Source organism: Amblyomma americanum, chromosome 2 (genome assembly GCF_052857255.1).
Source record: "Amblyomma americanum isolate KBUSLIRL-KWMA chromosome 2, ASM5285725v1, whole genome shotgun sequence".
Lineage (NCBI taxonomy): Eukaryota > Metazoa > Arthropoda > Arachnida > Ixodida > Ixodidae > Amblyomma > Amblyomma americanum.
In genome coordinates, this window is record NC_135498.1 from 215,264,299 (window position 1) to 215,282,178 (window position 17,880).

A 17,880-nucleotide genomic window follows, 5' to 3' on the forward strand; every position below is an offset into this window, starting at 1 on the left:
TTGAGTGGTGTCTGGAAGTGAATGGCACTACAGCCCAGCCTCGGCGATCCGCACGCAAAAATATATGTTGACATCACCACGATCTGCTTGCAGAAACTACCAATGGTGACAGTACCTGTATTTCACTGTTCAAACTTTGAAATTCTGCACATTTGCCACAGCAGCACAGTCAATGCACAGAGCTCATGGGGCAACTTGAATCTTCTGCAACTCTGCAGCCAATGCTGGAAAGTAGCTATTATCTTATAAAAAAAAAGGGTGCATTATTCGAGAAAGTGCATGATCCAAAGTAGCTAATTTTGAAAAGTATAACCGTTGATAGAGGTACGAAGGCATGCATTGATGTTATCACTGCATGAAAATCTTGATTAGCATTCCTTGGCACATGTTTCTACGACACAGATTGACACAGCGCAACGGAATGAGGATGAGAAGAAACACAAAACAGAGGACGGGCGCGAAATTACGTTGTTGGTGGTGGCGGTGGTGATTATGGTACGACAGTACTATGTAATCACCGCTGCTGATCACGCCTCATGTTAAACTGCAACACACTTTCGCTCTGTGTATTGCACATCATCGTCTTCATCAACTTCCATCTACGGCCCATACACATCAGACCAGCTTAACCTCTATCAGAGTTTAACCTGAGTTTTATATCGTCACCAGATGCACCAATGACCCAGCAAAGCAAAACCATGAGCCAACCAGGGTAAACAAATGCTTTTGTATGTCTACTCAGTTTTGCTACTATAAAACCCGACCATTTCTTGATTTTCGGAAATACTGAGTAAAACTGGAGTGACATTTCCAACTAAATTGCATGTCGTTAAAATGGTAGTATCACATGTGCTCAAAGACCGATGTGCAACAAAATATCACGAATTATTCCAGATTTTCATGGTTTTATAGCCACGCTTTCTCATTCCATTAAATGGAGGAAGCACTAGAGACCATGGAATGTTTGCAATACCCAGACGCAGAACAAACTACGGTTGTGCGATGTTAAAATATATTCTTCCGAGATGTTCGAACATCCCTCTCTATAGCAATTTAACAAAAATGACTTCTTCTGCACTTAGGGAACTGTATTTTGTTAGAGAGTTGTATTTTGTTACTGTGTTGAAATGTTTTTACCTGTCATTTCTCTTCCTTTTTTCTTCTTTCTCTAACAATGTCTAACAATGTATAATGACTCTCATGTGTAACTGTCGCTGCTAATGCTGCCGAATTCTACGGGTGACGAAGCTTGTCAAGCGGTCATTGCGAACCGCTTTTTTTTCTTCACCCACGGTTTTTGTACGACAAAAGCTGAAATAAACTTGACTTGACTTGACACTATAGCTGCTATGGCAGCTTGAGGTGTCGAGAGTGAATATGCGCATCAAGCATCCACATTGCGGATTTCTGAATATGACAATAAAATGTCACGCGGTTGTTCACCCACAATCCTACATCAGGCAGAAATCGGTACAAAGAAGGCTTGACAAAGCCGCACGAAGGTAAATCTGACCGCCTCCTAGTTAACTATTGAAGGGACTGGCCCAAAGCTGAGCGGCGCATAAAAGGCATTTTAGAGCTTCAGGCCTTAAAAATTTACCATTTCCCAACGTGCATTGACCAACAAGGACAAGACGACTAAATGTGCTGAACAGGACTTCAGCTGCCTCTCATGACCAACTTCTTCTAAGCTCTATCACGGGGACCATTTCGAGGAAACTAAAAATCCGGGGCCCTCTGTTTCGCGCACTTGTCGGAGCACAGGCCACCCTGAGGTGAACCCACTTCACAAATCCACCATTCATGCAGCAAAGCATCTTGCGGCGACGCAAATAGAACTACTTCTCGTGCGTATGCCACGCACTGCGCCGACACGGCTGTCGGCCGGAGTACCACAACTCCCAAAGTGCATTGCGGCGGTAGTGGCATAGCGCAACTGCTGATGAAATCAGTCTATTAGTGATTTTTTTTTTCGTGAAGTAAAGTGCTTTTACGTTGTATGTCCGGACTTTGCAGTTCATGACGCTTGCAATTGGTAAGCCACATTTTGTCATAATCGCAAGTGCAGTTTAAGCCTCTAGCTGCATATCAAATTTTCGCTATATCGAACTATTTTCTGATCCCCTTAGAATTCGATATATCCGAGTTCGACTGTATTTATATGAATATTCGCTACTTGTGCAAATATTCAATGAGCAATCGTGAGAAACAGAGGTGCACTGCTTTTGCAGTTACAGCTGTATCTCTTCCACTGATCTTTATTTAGGGGGTCACAACATGAAATCATTGTGTTAACGTTATCATTGTCATGCTTTGTGCACAGGAAAAGTACCTTTTGGTGTTGATAACAGAAGATAATGAACTAGCACCACATCTCGGTGCATGAGATGAGTGAGAGCTACGTATGAGGCGTGGCCTCTGAGGTCAGGCATAAGGGCTGGGTTTGCTGCACCTGCTTGGCCCCTGCTGCATCAACCAATCTCTGGGGCCATGTAGGATGATTATGAACACCATCACACGAATGGACCTCACCGTGGCGCAGAGCCCTCTGTCCCGCGCATACCGATCGTGACAGCATGGTATGCGGTGTGTATGGTCTCTGTTCTTGGAATAGTCGTGGAAGAAAAATACAGCAGGCCTTATTCGAACCTTGTGCCAATTATTCGAAAAGTATTCGAAAACTCAAGGACACATTCAGTTTGGAATAAGATTGAGTGTACACTGCTTGATTTGTTCGAACAATCAAGGACGAGGATATCTGACTCGTTATTATTCGAAATTTCCGAATATTCACTCACCCCTAGTTTGCACGTAATAGCTGGTCGCTAAACATATTACATGGCCAGAAGATGGCAAAATTTTGAACATAGTAATCGTGCTATCAGGGAACATTTTAACAAAAATAAAAATAGTGAAACTGTATGGACCATTCTTGTGGACCACAATTTTTAACATATGAACCAGGAGTGTATCAGCGAGGTTTCACTGTGTACCTCACATAACACCAGAGGTGGCGAAAGCAAAGTGGTGCACCTGGTCTGCTGCAGTGAAACGTTTACACCTTGCTAAGTGAGTGTGCTGCCACATAGCTTGCCAGCTGTGGTGTGGAAGGGAGCAACCACTCGGTGGCTGTCTGAGGAAGTACAGTGCTGGAGGCACTTGTAGCGCTGACTTTGAGCCAGTCACCATCACAGCAGGCGAACAGGCATGCCTGCTTGAGGCTCGGTAGATTCAGGGAAGAAAGCGGCTGCTGCTCATGTACACAGACAGTCACAGCTGGGTCTAAAAATGTTCTTTCAGCCTCTGAACAGACACATAACAGTTCTCACTGAAGCCCCCGGCGTGAATTGTGGAGCATTTTACCTAAAACCTGAACGCAATGTTTGCCTTAGCACTGAGGTGAAGGCTGGGCAAAGGCACATGCATGAAATGCTGTTTTCTAATAGTTTTGAGGCACATAGGTGGCGTCTCATCTTCGCACTGTTTAGTTTCTCGTGTGTATTGCCACTTTGCCAGTACTTGGAGGTTCACAAAAAGGCTTGAACCTAAACTGAGGACAGCACAGCGAGCTATGGAAAGGAAAATGATAGGTGGAACATTAGGACACAGGAAGAGGGCAGAATGAGTCAGGGAACAGATATAGGTAATGGCATTCCAGCTGAAATGAGCAACAAGAAATGAGCAGGAAATGCAACACAGACACGCTAACCGATGGCCGCTCGGGGTAACTCTGGTGGGCAAATGATAATTGGCAAGTGTGCTGGGGTAAGGTGGCCACAGCCAGACAGGGTTGATTTGTGAGCGATATGGGAGTGGCCTTTGTTCTGCACTGTATTGATGATGAGTGCCACCAGGTAAGATCTTGCCTGATGAAAAATGTTGCGCAGCAGTGGTGATGGTGCCTGTCCTTGTGTGCAGGTCCGGCCGTCATCATGCGCAGCGAGGTGCAGGCACGGGCCATGGTGTGCCCCGTGGGGGTCAAAGGCAGTCCTGTCCCCATGCTGTACCGAACTCTCGCCCTCGGCTCAGGTGGGGAGCACTTCAGTCGAGTGGAATGAACTCGCAAAAAGGGCCCGAGAGAAAAAACAGCTCTGAGCTTGGTCTTGAACTTGCAGTGATGGGATGAGTCTGCAATGCTTGGGCATGGCCCCGTAACGTCCACAGTAGGGTTCCTTACCCATGCAAGCTTTTGACATCATGGGGTACAGTAAACCTGGATATATGTTGTGAATTCCTTGATATTACAAAGTTATTTAATTTCTCAGCGTTGCCTTCATTGAAGTGCGTGTTTGTGAACTCCATGTGACGAAGGTGTTGTGGCAGTTGACCTTGATATAACAAACTTGTGATGCCGATTGTCTGTTAACTGGTGTGCGTTAAATGAAATTTGTCTGAGCCATGGAAGTGTCTGCGATCGAAATGAGCAGACACAGCTGACACAACACGCCATGCTCCAGTCTCGTAGGCACTTTCGCTGTTGTAACGTCGCACCAAATGGCACTGCAGCAGTTCATGCTCAGAAGCGGTGCAAAACGAGAGGACATACCAAAGGCACAAGACAAGCAGTGCATCCGCTCTGTTGCTTGCGTAATTCCAGCGCGTACAGCTGCTGTGCGTAGGGAGCGGAAACAGCGGAGAGCGCCGGTGGCACAAGGAGTCCATTTTTGGTAGCAACAGCAGCCAGGCAGGCCGGGAGAGGGAGAAATGGAAAGAGGCAGGTGCCTCCCCCACTCCACCGCCCACGTCATGCAAGCCGCAGTGAAGATGTTCCTCCATGTCTATGACTCTTAGTAACGAGGGTTTACTGGGGACATTTGCGAGCTGGTTGTGCCTAGTGCATTCACTTCTCACATTGGTTGCCATTCTACTCCCACTTTTCATGCCTTCACACGAAAACTGCATGTAATGAAACATCGCAAACTTTTCTCAGTTTCGCCATGTCAAGGTTTAACTGTAATGTTATAATCACTGCCCATCAATTAGTTAATGACGGGAAGAATTTCAAAGCGTTGCACAAAAGACCATGCACCTCCAGTAGGGTACCTCAACTGTTCCTCACTTAGAAGTAGTAGTAGTAGTAGTAGGGCTAGTTAGTGCAATACTTCAGACATGGTAGTTGCACAAAACACACACAGAGAAGACAGGATACAGGAAGGGCGCAAATTGACGACTGATGTCAACAGCTGCAGTCGTCAGTTTGCACTCGTCCCGTATCGCGTGCGTGCGTGCGTGCGTGTGTGTGTGTGTGTGTGTTGTGCAACCACCATGTCTGAAAAATTAATTCTTCCTACCTCATGGCTGACGAAGCTGTTTGAAATGTAACATTTTTCATTGTGCAGGCCTCACTTTTGCCATGGTCCTTAATTGAAGCAAGGCTTAGCTGCATTTAGAGTGTAGGAAGTGTAATGCTTCAGTGCTCATCTCACAGGTTTCTAAGTGGCAATTTTGGCTGATCTAATCTAAAAAGTATGACTTACCCAACCCAGCAAAATTTTTTAATGGTCTACGTCACGACCTACTGTATAATGGGTGACCTGCACATCGGGCCATCCTCTACATGGGCAGAGTTCCCCAGAAGAGCTTGTGAAACCATTATTCCACATTAGAGCTGAGGCTAGGTAAAGGTGTGGAGTCAGTGAATTGAGAGTGGCATCGGTGGGGGTAAGCACACGTGGGGTATCTTTGACGCAGCCGTTGTCGTCCTCTCGCTGGACATGGTTGCGATGAAACTTGCATTTCTTTTTAAACACATCTCATCTGTTGTCTGGTAGCAATAGTAGCCCAGTTGGAGCAGATTCACAGTTGCTTTTCCCCACTCCCATGGGCGTTCTACACTCCACTGCACATCTGTGCACACAGGCTGTCCATTGCAATTAAATAGTGTTTGGTGAACATGTAAGCTTGGCGGCTTGGACTGCAGCTGTTTCCCCCTTTCGGTTCTCATTGCGCGCGTAATAAGCTTGTGAACACATTAACTCTAGTGATGAGTCTTTGAAAGTGCAGCAAACTTAACTTTGGTGCGTGCAATATTTCTGGAAAAATTTTCCCAATGAGCTAAGCTGTGAGTGTTTCGTTCATGCTGTTTTAACAAACAATTACAAAAGCAAATTACAAAAAACTCCAGTGGTGCTGTACTGTGCCATCACAGAGAAATGAGCTCTATACCTTGATTAGTTTTAGCGAGCAGGGTTTTTTGTACCGTCCTTTTTGCATTGCTACTTCTACGGATCATAGCATTGTGCTCAGTCAGCTGGCAGGTGAAATTAGTGAGAAAGGGCCTTATGAATTTTTTTACATATGAGCTGACTGTTGCAGTTAGGCCGATAATTCCGGAAAAACTATGGGTATGGCATCAGAATGCCCAATATTCCTTTCAGACATTGAAATCTTATTTGAGATAAAAGTTTAGAAGCTTTATCTCAACTGTAGGGGTTGGCGCCATCCTTGTTATTCAGAGTGGCATCACCCGACCGTGTCGTCACCCTACCAAAGGAACATTACAAAGAAAAGTTTGCGCGAAATAGACAGAATAGAAGAAAGAAAACATAGATGCGTGCTTGTGCTTTTTGCTCCTTTGTCTTGCAAAGTTTTCCTTGCAGTGATAGTTCACCAACTGGCCCAGCCGTCTGTGCTAACCAAAGGAACGCTGCATTGAGGCACCCTATGGGACTGTACTGTTGACAGAACAGAATAGGTGATGCACCAGGGCTGACTGGAGATTGCTGAATTTGTGCTATTTGTTTATTATTAAATCGTAATAATACCCATACCCAAACAATACCCATAGACGGACATTATTTTCAGAAAAAGCACACTGTACATATTAGACAATCATATATGCAGACTGTGTGGATATTTGCACAGTGATGTGAACAGGAAGAAAAAGCTGTGCCATTAAGAAATCTATCACGAGGACTGCAGTGGACTCAATCTGGCTGCTGGTGGTGATGTCGCTGTTTCTGCACTTGGTGTGCGAGCAGCCATGATAAGCTGCACCTCCCTGCAGGGGGGCGTCTGCAGCTTGCAGGCGTTGGTGAGTGGTGACACCACGGGTTCCCGAGCATCTGCAGGGACATCCCCGCAAGGGGATGATGGTGGACAGTGCATCACCACGGACCCGAACACCCACGGCCAGCCGTGCGTGGCATCGCCGTGTCCGGGGAAAAGGGGATCCTGGTGGTTGAGCCGATGCCGAGCGCTTGGACCCTTAAGGCCCCTCGGCGGAGGCAACACACCACTTTGGCCCCAGCTTCCTGTAGACGGCTCCTCCGGCCTGACCCGACCGGAGGAAATCGGCACTCGCCTTTTTCTGTCCTCCCCTCTGTCTTTCACTTTCCTATCATCTTTCTTAGAACTTTCCTGTCTCCTCCTCCCGTCTTGGTTTTTTCCACTTTTCATAGGCAGCAAGGGTTAACCTTGTGTGGCCAACCATCCTGAGTTGCGTCATATTTGGTTATAGCAGTGGTGTACAGCTGGCATGAGTAGGACTTTTTTTCAAGTTCCTGTCCCGTCCACTTGTTGGGCTCCATGGTGGGTGGCTGGCACCATGGCCGAAGAACACATTTTTTTATGGCTACCTCCTTTCTTTCAAATGATCATCCTCTGAAAATAGGGAGCACCGATGTGACCTCACAATTTTACGACAAAAAGAAACCAACTTTCCCAATGTACCATATTTTGCACAGTGAACAAAAAGAAAAGCCAGCTAGACTAATATCCCCATGCATAGTTTTAAAAGTTCTCACAGATTCATTGGGTCCAAAGTACAAAGTGACCAAACTGGCCAGTGGAGACCTCCTGCTAGAACTTGTTGACATCATTCAAATCTCGAAACTGGCAGACATCAAAACTTTCGGTGACATCCCTGTGTCTGTAACACGCCATAGATCGCGAAACACTGTACGTGGTGTCATCTCCGACAACGACTTTTTGCACCTGACAGAAGAGGAAATGCTGGAAGGACTGTCCGAACAAAATGTAGCCAATGTATATAGAATAAAAATACGCAAAGAAAACAAAGAAATTCCCGAAACACCTGGTACTGGCCCCTGCCTGAATCAATCCAGGTAGGATACGCAAAAATCTCCGTCCGGCCATATATCCCTAACCCTAGACGCTGCTTCAAATGCCAAAGGTTTGGCCACGGCTCCCAAAGCTGTTGCGACCACGATACATGTGCCAAATGTGCCTCCAATGATCATAAATCCGAAGACTGCGATGCTGCACCACGCTGCGCAAACTGCGAAGGCTATCACGCCGCTTATTCCAGATCGTGTCCTGCATGGAAAAAAGAAAAGGGAATTATCACCATCAAGACCAAAGAGAATGTTACATTTAAAGAGGCAAGACAGTGTTACTCAATGACTCGGAGCACATTTTCTTTCACCGCACATGCAAACGTCGCCGACGTGGTGCGTGGGTGCGGCGCACCACAGCGGCCTTCAGCACCTGCCCAGCTCACGCCTAGTGAGGCTGAGGCAGGGCTATCCGCGCCCCTGGCAGATGCAGCGAAAGCTGCTATGCCACCCCCGAAAAAGGGCCCGCCGCCCACCAAGTCGGCAGCCCGCAAAGCTTCCCCCGTTCGGGAGAAGCCCACAACCTCCCTGCCCGCGGGCTCCCCGCGGAACTCTCAACGCCTCCAGTGAGGCGATGGACACAAGTCAGAGCTCACCTCCGCCGTTGCGGAGGCGGAACTCTCTTGATCGTAAAAAAGAAAAAACCTTAATAACAGGCCCTCAGCAGGGAGGGACCTAAGGTCTCAATACAGTCCCCCCCAAAATCATCATGGCATTCCTTATCCACTGGAACTGCCATGGAATTCTAAATAACTATAGTGATGCGACAGATATCCTGAATTCTCTTGTGGCACTGTGTCTGCAGGAGACCAACTTGGGACCTTCTCATAAAAATATTTTTAAAAAGTATAAAGTCTTTCGCCGTGACCGTGAGCAAGCAAATAGGCTATCTGGAGGCGTTGCTGTTGTAGTTCAGAGCAGCGTTGCAAACCATGAAATCAAGCTCCAGACAAATTATGAAGCCGTTGCAGTCACCGTCCTAAGCTTTAAAACAATCACTGTATGCTTTATATATCTTGCACCACATATCACTGTTAAACTACAAAATCTAGAGGATCTTTTTAGGCAGCTACCAGAACCATATCTGGTAGTCGGGGATTTTAACGCGCACTCCTCGTTTTAGGGGAGTGAACAGACAGAGAATAGAGGTCGGATTTTAGAAGATTTTATTCAGTGCAACAACGTCTGCTTGCTCAATACAGGCAAACACACATATTGCTTTTCATCCTCAGGTAAAATGAGTTGCATAGACTTGTCTTTTAGCTCTCCATCCGTTTTTACCGATTTTAAGTGGGATATTCTTGATAACCCGTACGGAAGTGATCACTTTCCAGTGGTAATTTATTGTGCATCACCACCACCAATAATCCCAACAAAACCACTCCGTTGGAAGCTGCACTTAGCGGACTGGCCACTATTTCAAGAAAAGGCCTGTCTGGAGAAAATTTTCTCTGATAATTATGGCGTTGACGAACTAAATGAAAATTTTAGAACATGTATCATTGCGGCTGCACGTCTAGCCATTCCTCAATCGCCAGGAGTTGTACGGCAAAATAATAAGCTCTGGTACACACAAGAGTCCAGAGAAGCAAAAAAGAAACAAAACAAACCCTGGGGAACTTTCCGAAGGTACCCCACCCACGGCAACCTCACAAATTTTAAAAAGGCGAGAGCAAAAGCACCATACATATGCCGCAATGCTGAGAAAACTTCATGGAAAAACTATGTGTCGTCCATAAATGGTTCAGTTACATTGAAACAAATGTGGGAGCAAGTCCGCAAACTTAATGGCAGCTTTACTCCTTTTACAATTCCTTTCCTAACAGCTCCGGATACACAAACAAGCATTAGCGAACAGGCCGACAAACTAGGGGAACACTTCGCCACAGTTTCTAGCTCCTCACACTACACCCAATCATTTTTGAAGCACAAGAACACAACTTAAAAACGACTGCTGACCAGTGGCAGTGCAAATGAACATTACAATAAATCAATTACACTACAAGAAATCCGTACAGTACTTTCGGCTGGCAAACAGACAGCACCAGGCCCAGGCGAAATCCATTATGAAATGCTTGCTCACCTCTCCGAAGATGCTGTAGAAGCTCTTCTAAAATTCTTCAATAAAATATGGCAGTCTGGAAAAATGCCAGAGGTGTGGAAAAACGCCGTGGTTGTGCCATTCCTGAAATCTTGAAAACCGCCAACTTCGGCTCGTAGTTACAGGCCAGTAGCACTTACGAGTTGCCTTGCTAAATGTTCTGAAAGTGTGCTAAATATTAGGTTAATGTTCATCCTTGAATCGCGAAAACTTCTTGATATCCACCAATGTGGTTTTAAAAAAGCAGGCTGTACAAATGACCATCTCGTCCGTCATGAAAACACAGTCCGTGAAGCATTCATACACAAACAGCACTGTCTAGCAGTATTTTTGACTTGGAAAAAGCTTACGATACCACCTGGAGGTATGGGATTCTTCGTGACCTCACAGATCTAGGTATTCGTGGCAGGATGCTGAACTGCCTAAAAGACTTTCTTTCTGACCGTTCCTTTCGTGTACGTCTAGGCTGCACGCTTTCGAAAAAATTCATCCAAGAAAACAGCGTACCGCAGGGGTGTATTCTAAGTACCACACTCTTTATTGTAAAAATGAACTCAATATCGCGAATAATTCCAAAGACCATCATGTATTCCGTATATGTTGACGACCTTCAAATTTCATGCACATCTTCCAGCTTATCAACATGCGGAAGACAGATACAGCTTACAATGAACAAACTAGCAACTTGGGCAGACCAAAATGGATTTAAGTTCTCTCCACAAAAAACAGTTGCTGTCCTTTTCTCACTGAAATTGATTGATCCCACCCTGCACTTGAATGAAAGTGTTCTACAAGTAAAACAAGAGCATACATTCCTAGGCATAACTTTTGACCGAAAGCTCACAATCTTACCCCACATAAACACCCTCAAAAAGAAAGCTTCTCATCTCTAAATTTACTGAAGGTACTCTCATGAAAACACTGGGGGTCCGACAGGTTATGCCTTTTACATATCTACCGCTCCATAGTACAGTCTATTTTTGACTATGGATGCATTGTGTATGGGTCTGCAAAACCGTCATACCTCACAAAAATTGGATCCCGTACATAACCTGCATCTTCGTATATCAACTGGTGCATACAGAACATCCCCCATAAACAGTCTATATGCAGAAACAAATGAACCATCTCTTGCAAACAGAAGAGCAATAGTTACCTGTGCATATGTACTAAAAATAAGATCCTTACCAAAACACCTTTGTTATCCCATAGTTACCAAGTGCACATCTAGAAGACTGTTCAATAATAAACCACAATCGATCAAACCTTTGTTACTTTGCTTTGAAGATGCATGCCATGAACTCTGAATACTAGATGCTCTACCAAAAATTTCCTCGAGGCACGATCCATTGCCACCATGGTACTGTCTTCCCGCTGCTTGCGACTTCACACTAACACAGTTTCGTAAAAAACAAACACCACATGAACATCTACTACAAGAATACTTGGCTTTGAAAGAGAAATATTCAAGCTACATGGAGTTTTACACAGATGGCTCTAAAACAGCGATGCACGTTGGAAATGCCGCAGTACAGGGGAAATGGGAAAAATAGTAAGATTGCCAAGTTATGTATCAATCATTACTGCCGAATGTTACGCAGTGTGTATGGCTGTGGACAAAATAGTACATGAGAACATTGAAAAGAGTATAATATACACAGATTCCCTCAGCCTACTCACAGCCCTGCAGTCAAGAAATGCAGTTGAACCCTTAGTAGGCCACATCATACACAGCACAGAAAAAGTCGCAACACAAGGACATGTGATAAAGTTCTGCTGGGTCCCGAGCCTCGTCGGCATAGAGGGTAACGAGAGAGCAGACTCCGCAGCAGTAAAAGCTCAAAATGGTGAAATCAAAAATGTGAACATACCTTTTAAAGACTGCCTGAATTTCATACATAACAAAATAAAAGCAAATGGCAGAAAGAGTGGGATAATGAACCCAACAACAAACTACACTTCATAAAGCCCACCTTGGGGGAATGAAAGTCATGCAGACACCAGGAACATTTCACTGAAGTAATCTTATGTCGCCTTCGCATAGGACACACACACTTGACACACAACTACCTACTGACAAAAGAAGCCAAACCCGTTTGTGAAAGATGCGGCGATGAGCTCACACTAAACCATATCTTATTTACATGTTCAAAACTAGAAAAGCCAAGAAAGAAGTATTTTAGTCAATTTTAGAATCAATGCATTCCATTTCACCCAGCACTACTCTTGAGTGATAATGCAATTGTTGACATTTCTTATGTTTTTAACTTTTTACGACAGGTTGGTTGTCTTAATGAACTTTGAATGCCTCACTTTTATGTAATACACCTCAGCCACTTTCTCATTCCTGAGAAGAATACTGAGGTGTGTATTTCATTGGTTGGGGGCCTCGACATTCTTCCTCTGCAAAGGATGGCCGCTGAGGTTACCTGACCGTTTTTAAAGCTTTTACCATTGGCCATTTTGAAAAATTCTGCCTTTTACCTTCACTAGATGGTGTGAAATAACATTTTAGGTCCTTTACACCACCGCTTCATTTCTGTCATATAAAATCCGGCACAAGACAATTTTCTATACCTGGCGTTTGGCGCATGATGGCCTTAGCCGCCCATGTGCCATAAAACCCCACACAGCACAATAAGCTGCTCCTCCAGAGGTGTGTCTTGCTCTTGGTGTTTCATTCCAGGCTTTAAAATTAAGAATTTCTGCATGTTGCACGTAGTTGATGTCAGATTTCACATTCTCTCCAGGTGGCTGGCTGAGTGCAGACCACTGGCAGCATTTCAAGCGCTAGAACACTGTTGGGCAAATTTGGCCCAGCCTCACTTCCCACTTGAGGGGCTGTCGTATGCAGTGTTGAACAAGGGGTATGCCTTCTGCTGTGGAGGACTAGCGCAGCATATCTGTGCTGGCACAACATGCTCACATTGCATCGGGTTTGGCTTTGTGCATTTGACGTGTGCTTACCCAACCGCCTTGCTGGGACACAGGTGCTGACATGGATGTGTGCCTCGGGGACTTTGGCCACTGTGACTTTGTCTCTGCCAAGCATGCCTGCATCTTCTTCGATGAGGTGCGTCCTTGCTTTTAACGAGTAGGGACTTCATGTGCTGCCTGCACATTTCTACTACTTCATTGTAGCAAAGTTTCATTTTTCATTTTACAGTAAACTCTAGATAGTAACTCAAAACTCAGAGAGATCACACTTTCGGTTAATTAAAGCAAATTTCAGAATTTTGGTTGCCTGCCTATATTTTCTATGCATTTTTAAAGCCGCTCCCTTTGCATCACAATTTCTCTTAAATTTGGTGAAATCAAGCTCTTTTGCCTTGCTCTGACTCTTTCAGTGCACAAAAAAAGCGGCAGCTGAGGTCGGGCGAGTCCGGTTTGTGGCGCTGTGTGAACTGAAAATCTGGCATCTCCAGCCGGTTAGTTCTGATGCAGCCTAAAGGAGGGCCGTATCGACTGGAGCTGCCCCGTCACGGCATTGTTTCGTTTTGTAAGCTTTGCTACCAGCCCGCGACGATTGTAGCTGCCAGGCGCGCATCTGTGAACTAAGCCCAGCTGTGCGCTGGTTCAAATGCTAATTGGCGTGTCGCTGGTATTTTTTTTTTTTTCCTTTTAGAGGGCATCTCACTATTCAGCGCAAATGTGCGTTTCCCTTATGTCCGTCTCCATGGTCGTGTGCATCGATAATGCACGCTCATTATGAGCTGCTCATTGTGTTGTGAAGCCTCTTTACACGGACACCTCCGCATGTGAGGAGGCTACACTGCAACTGCGTCACACCTGTGAAGGAGGCTGTAGAAGGTTTTACTATTTTGGAGCAGTTCTGCTTTCTCCGACAGTGCGGTTTTCTCTGACAGCGGGCATGCACTGCAAAATGACGGAATTGTGTAAAACTGTCATTGCCGCAGTTTTTCACTTAAAAGCAGACGACCATTGCCTATTTTTTCATCAGTTAAGTTTGCTGCGGTGCAAAGCAGTTTCAGGAGGTATTTTTGTAGCTATTTGACTTTACGACCTTCGAATCATTTCGACCTTTTTTTTCGTCCTTTTAGGTTTTTACTCTATTGCAAAACCAGCGCATTATTGATAACTTTTTTCGACCTCACTTGAGTAAACGCACTTATCACTGCCTTTCACCCATATTTTATGTTGTGCTAAAGCATTCAGCTACATTTGCATAGAGAAATAGATCCAATTTAATTATTTGTATGCATAGATATCAATACAGCAAATTGCATTCAGGCTTGGATCATATTAAGGTGCACTTCTGATGATTCAAACGAGTCTCGGTTCCCTTGAAGCTCGGTTCTACTGTAGCTGCTACTTTGTTACAGCCATAGGTGGCCTTGGCCGCACCTGCTGCATGTCGGTGGGCTTGCTGGCACCGTAAGAACGAGGACAGCGTAGCGCTGGCATTTAGACTGCCACTTATCTGTGTTGAGGGATTCCTTGACTTCTGTGCTGAGTGCCCCTGATGCAGCCAAATACAGCCGATCCCGGATATATCATACTTGCAAAGGATCACTAAATACTTCATTAGGTCAGTAATTAAATGTACAAAACATGCAAATAGGTAAGCTGGTCTGTAACCTAGCAGCACGAACACGGCACACCTGTACAAAGGGTGCACTTTCTGCAGCGACTTGCCGCCCGCAGCGTACTGGCAGTGCACTGCTTATGGATGTGGCTAGGCCTAGTGTGCCTCGCATCAAAGTCACAGTGGATGGTGCTTTGGAACCAACCACTGGCCTGCTTTTTCTTTTTAATTTTTATGCATATACTCTGAAGGCCTTTTCATGCATTGCCTAGAGAGAAGGGGTAGGTACATAGGAAGCAAATATTTAATATTTCAGCCTAAACATACATGTTGTCAGGACTCAAGGAGGGGCGAACCCAAGAATAATGAGGTCTGTTTTAACCACCAAGCCAGGTCTAGCCCAAGAACTACTCACACACCGATAGCCACTTTATTGTCTTTGCAGTTTACAATACAGATACAAAAGTACAAATAAAATGTATGTAGAAAAAAACTTTCGTTAGTAACAGTAACAAAAATTCAAAATTGAGCATGCACATAAATGAAGCCTCTCTGCTGAGAATTTGTTAAAAAAACTCTTTAAATCTTTGAAAAAAAGGAGTCATGCTTTGATGTTGAAATGATGTCTTCTGGTGACTTGTTCCAGTGATAGATGGTAAGAAACGATGGAGGATGACTAAGGGGGTTGGTACGTGCAGATTTAAGTTCAATTCTGAAAGGAAGATCTGAGTGTAGAAATATACGGTGGGCTGGGCTGATGTAGCACGTAGCGAGTGAGGAATTGCTATGGTACAGTCTGCAGACACAAAATAATAGTGCTAGCAGTCCCTTCTTCTCCCGTGGTGATAAGTTTATCAATGCTTTGGTGGCAGCTGTGCTGGAATGACTTGAATAGTTTCTAGTTATAAGTCTAACTGCTTTATTCTGCACTGCCTATAGTTTAATTAAGGGGGGAAGGTGGTCTTATTAAAAAAAAGATTTATGAAGTTGTGATTCCGAGATCTTCAGGATTTCTACCTTCTGCAATTTCCACCGTCCAAAACTTCTTGGCATTACTTTTTATTAGGGGTGTGCGAATATTGAAATTTTTGAATACGAGTCGAATACGAATATGAAGAAAAAATGGCTTCAAATATCGAATCGAATATCTGTTCAGTACAAAAAAAAATTTCAGAAAACTATGAGCAAGCAAACGTTGTTGCCCTTATATTTTTCAAAATAGTGTATGGTCTTTGCAACTAAAATAAACAAAACTAGACTGCCTCAGTACCATATAAAAAAACATGATATGCACAGAAATGTATACTACTTGATTAGAGAGCATAACAGTATCCAAACTGTAATAAAGTCATGCAAAAAAAATCTATAAAATGACAGACTGGCAACAAAAAATAACATGATGACTATTAAACCTCATTCATTCGGGATTCAAGGGACCAGAAGAAATGCCCGGTTAAAATGCTGCCGAAAATGCTGAAGATGCAGTAAGGCCTTATGAGGCGGCTCCATCGCGCTAACACCTGTAGGCCCGTGACGAGCCACCCGTTTTGGAGTGCTAGAAGAACAACACAAATACAAGCAAGGGGCCGGGGAACACACTGTGGTGTCGGAGCGGCGAGGCGGTTTCTAAAAAGGAAAAAGAAATAAGCTGAGCGGAGCTGGGATTGGACTATCGGTGAATGCGCGGGCCGACATTTGAAGTTGCCGCGGGGCAGCGGTGAAGCTCAGAAACTGAAACTACGCTGCCAGGCTATTTTTTCTTTCCCTAGTGACAGAGGCCTTCCGATTGTTGTCACGCCTGCTGTTATGCTCGCTAAAGAGGTGTGCAGGTTACAATGCACCATGCAATAGGCAAGATTTTAACAGGATCGCTCGCCCTATTGTGACTACTCGATGCGGTCCTTCGACGCGGTCCTTCTGAAGGACTGCATCGAGTCCACACTTTCTCGAGTGTGGATTTAGCTTGCACAAAGAGGTGTGCTAGCTTTGGCAGTGTCGACTGTTTTACATAAGCAGAGTGTAGTAGTGCCGCTATATTGTGGTTAGCAAATTTCTGTTTAGCTGCTTCAATTTTTTTTCTGCAGCTCCTGGTTGATCCCTATAAAGCTGCCAATCATCATCCAAGGCAGATAGTTTTTCTCCAAGGAGTGCAGCAGTCTCATATCTGTTTTATAAAAGTTCCCGCCTAGTGCTCTTGTCTGGATTGCACTCTCCAAAGTGGAAGTGCAGCAAGATGGCGGTGCCCATGCCTGGATGAGGGAGCATAGGATGGCCACATTTATGAAATGGTGGTAGTCCTTTAGGTGAGCAGCTGCCTAAGCACGCATATATTCGTAAATTAACGTGCATTACATCATCAGCCTGACTACACCCACTACAGGAGAGAGTCCTCTCCCATATCTCTTGAATGAACCTGGCAACGCATGCAGCAACTAAATTCAGGAAGATAAGGATTTCCTGGTGCTAATTTATGGAAACGCTTCATCGCGAATTGCTGTTTGAAAATTTTTCATTTGGTTTGGGCTGTTGGCGGCCTTTCAAGTGGGCAGCACGCAACTGGCTGCAGTTTGGAGGCAACGCCAAGACGAGCAGACAACTCAGCCTGCGCTCGGCCGTTACGTTTTAGAAGCAGCAAGTGCCATGCTGCACATGAACTTGCTGAATTGGCGCTGCAAACTCATGGCACCGCCATTGAACTTTATGAAACTGGTGCAGCGAGTGCAGCCAAATCAAGCAGACCTTGTATCAGATGTTCTGCTGAATGCAAGTTCGATAGCCAGAAATGTTGTACTTTTGCACGGCGCTTTGAAGGGGATATTTTGATCATGCGATATAAACAATAATTCGATATGCCAGAGGTCAACTACATATGTGTTGCTTGCTGCCAAACAAATGCTGTTAGGTGACCATAGTGAAGTGGTGGTTCAATAGGGTGACAGATGCCCAGAGAACCTGGCAGAAACACAGGCGTGAGGGTGAGGTGAGAAAGCTAGCTTGGATAGAGTGACTACAGTTTGTGAGAGGCACTGGAAGAATTGCGCTTCGGGAAAGTGAAGTTGGAAGTCACAGAGAGACTGAGTGGCTAGTAAGAGCTGTGCGTGCAAGTCTTGTTGAAGGCCAGTGACCCTGATGCATTTGACTTGCGCTCGTGCCTTTGC

General features: G+C 45.0%; 1 protein-coding gene across 8 annotated transcripts in view; it reads left to right on the top strand.

The window, feature by feature from the left end:
* Positions 1-17,880, top strand: part of LOC144122137 (PHD finger protein 12) — a 148,732-nt gene that overhangs the window by 68,667 nt on the left and 62,185 nt on the right. For all 8 annotated transcript variants that reach the window (XM_077655693.1, XM_077655695.1, XM_077655692.1 and 5 more), the window contains 2 exons: positions 3,919-4,029; positions 13,167-13,249. In XM_077655693.1, coding sequence (XP_077511819.1) covers positions 3,919-4,029; positions 13,167-13,249 — 194 coding nt within the window. The remainder of the gene's footprint in view (positions 1-3,918; positions 4,030-13,166; positions 13,250-17,880) is intronic.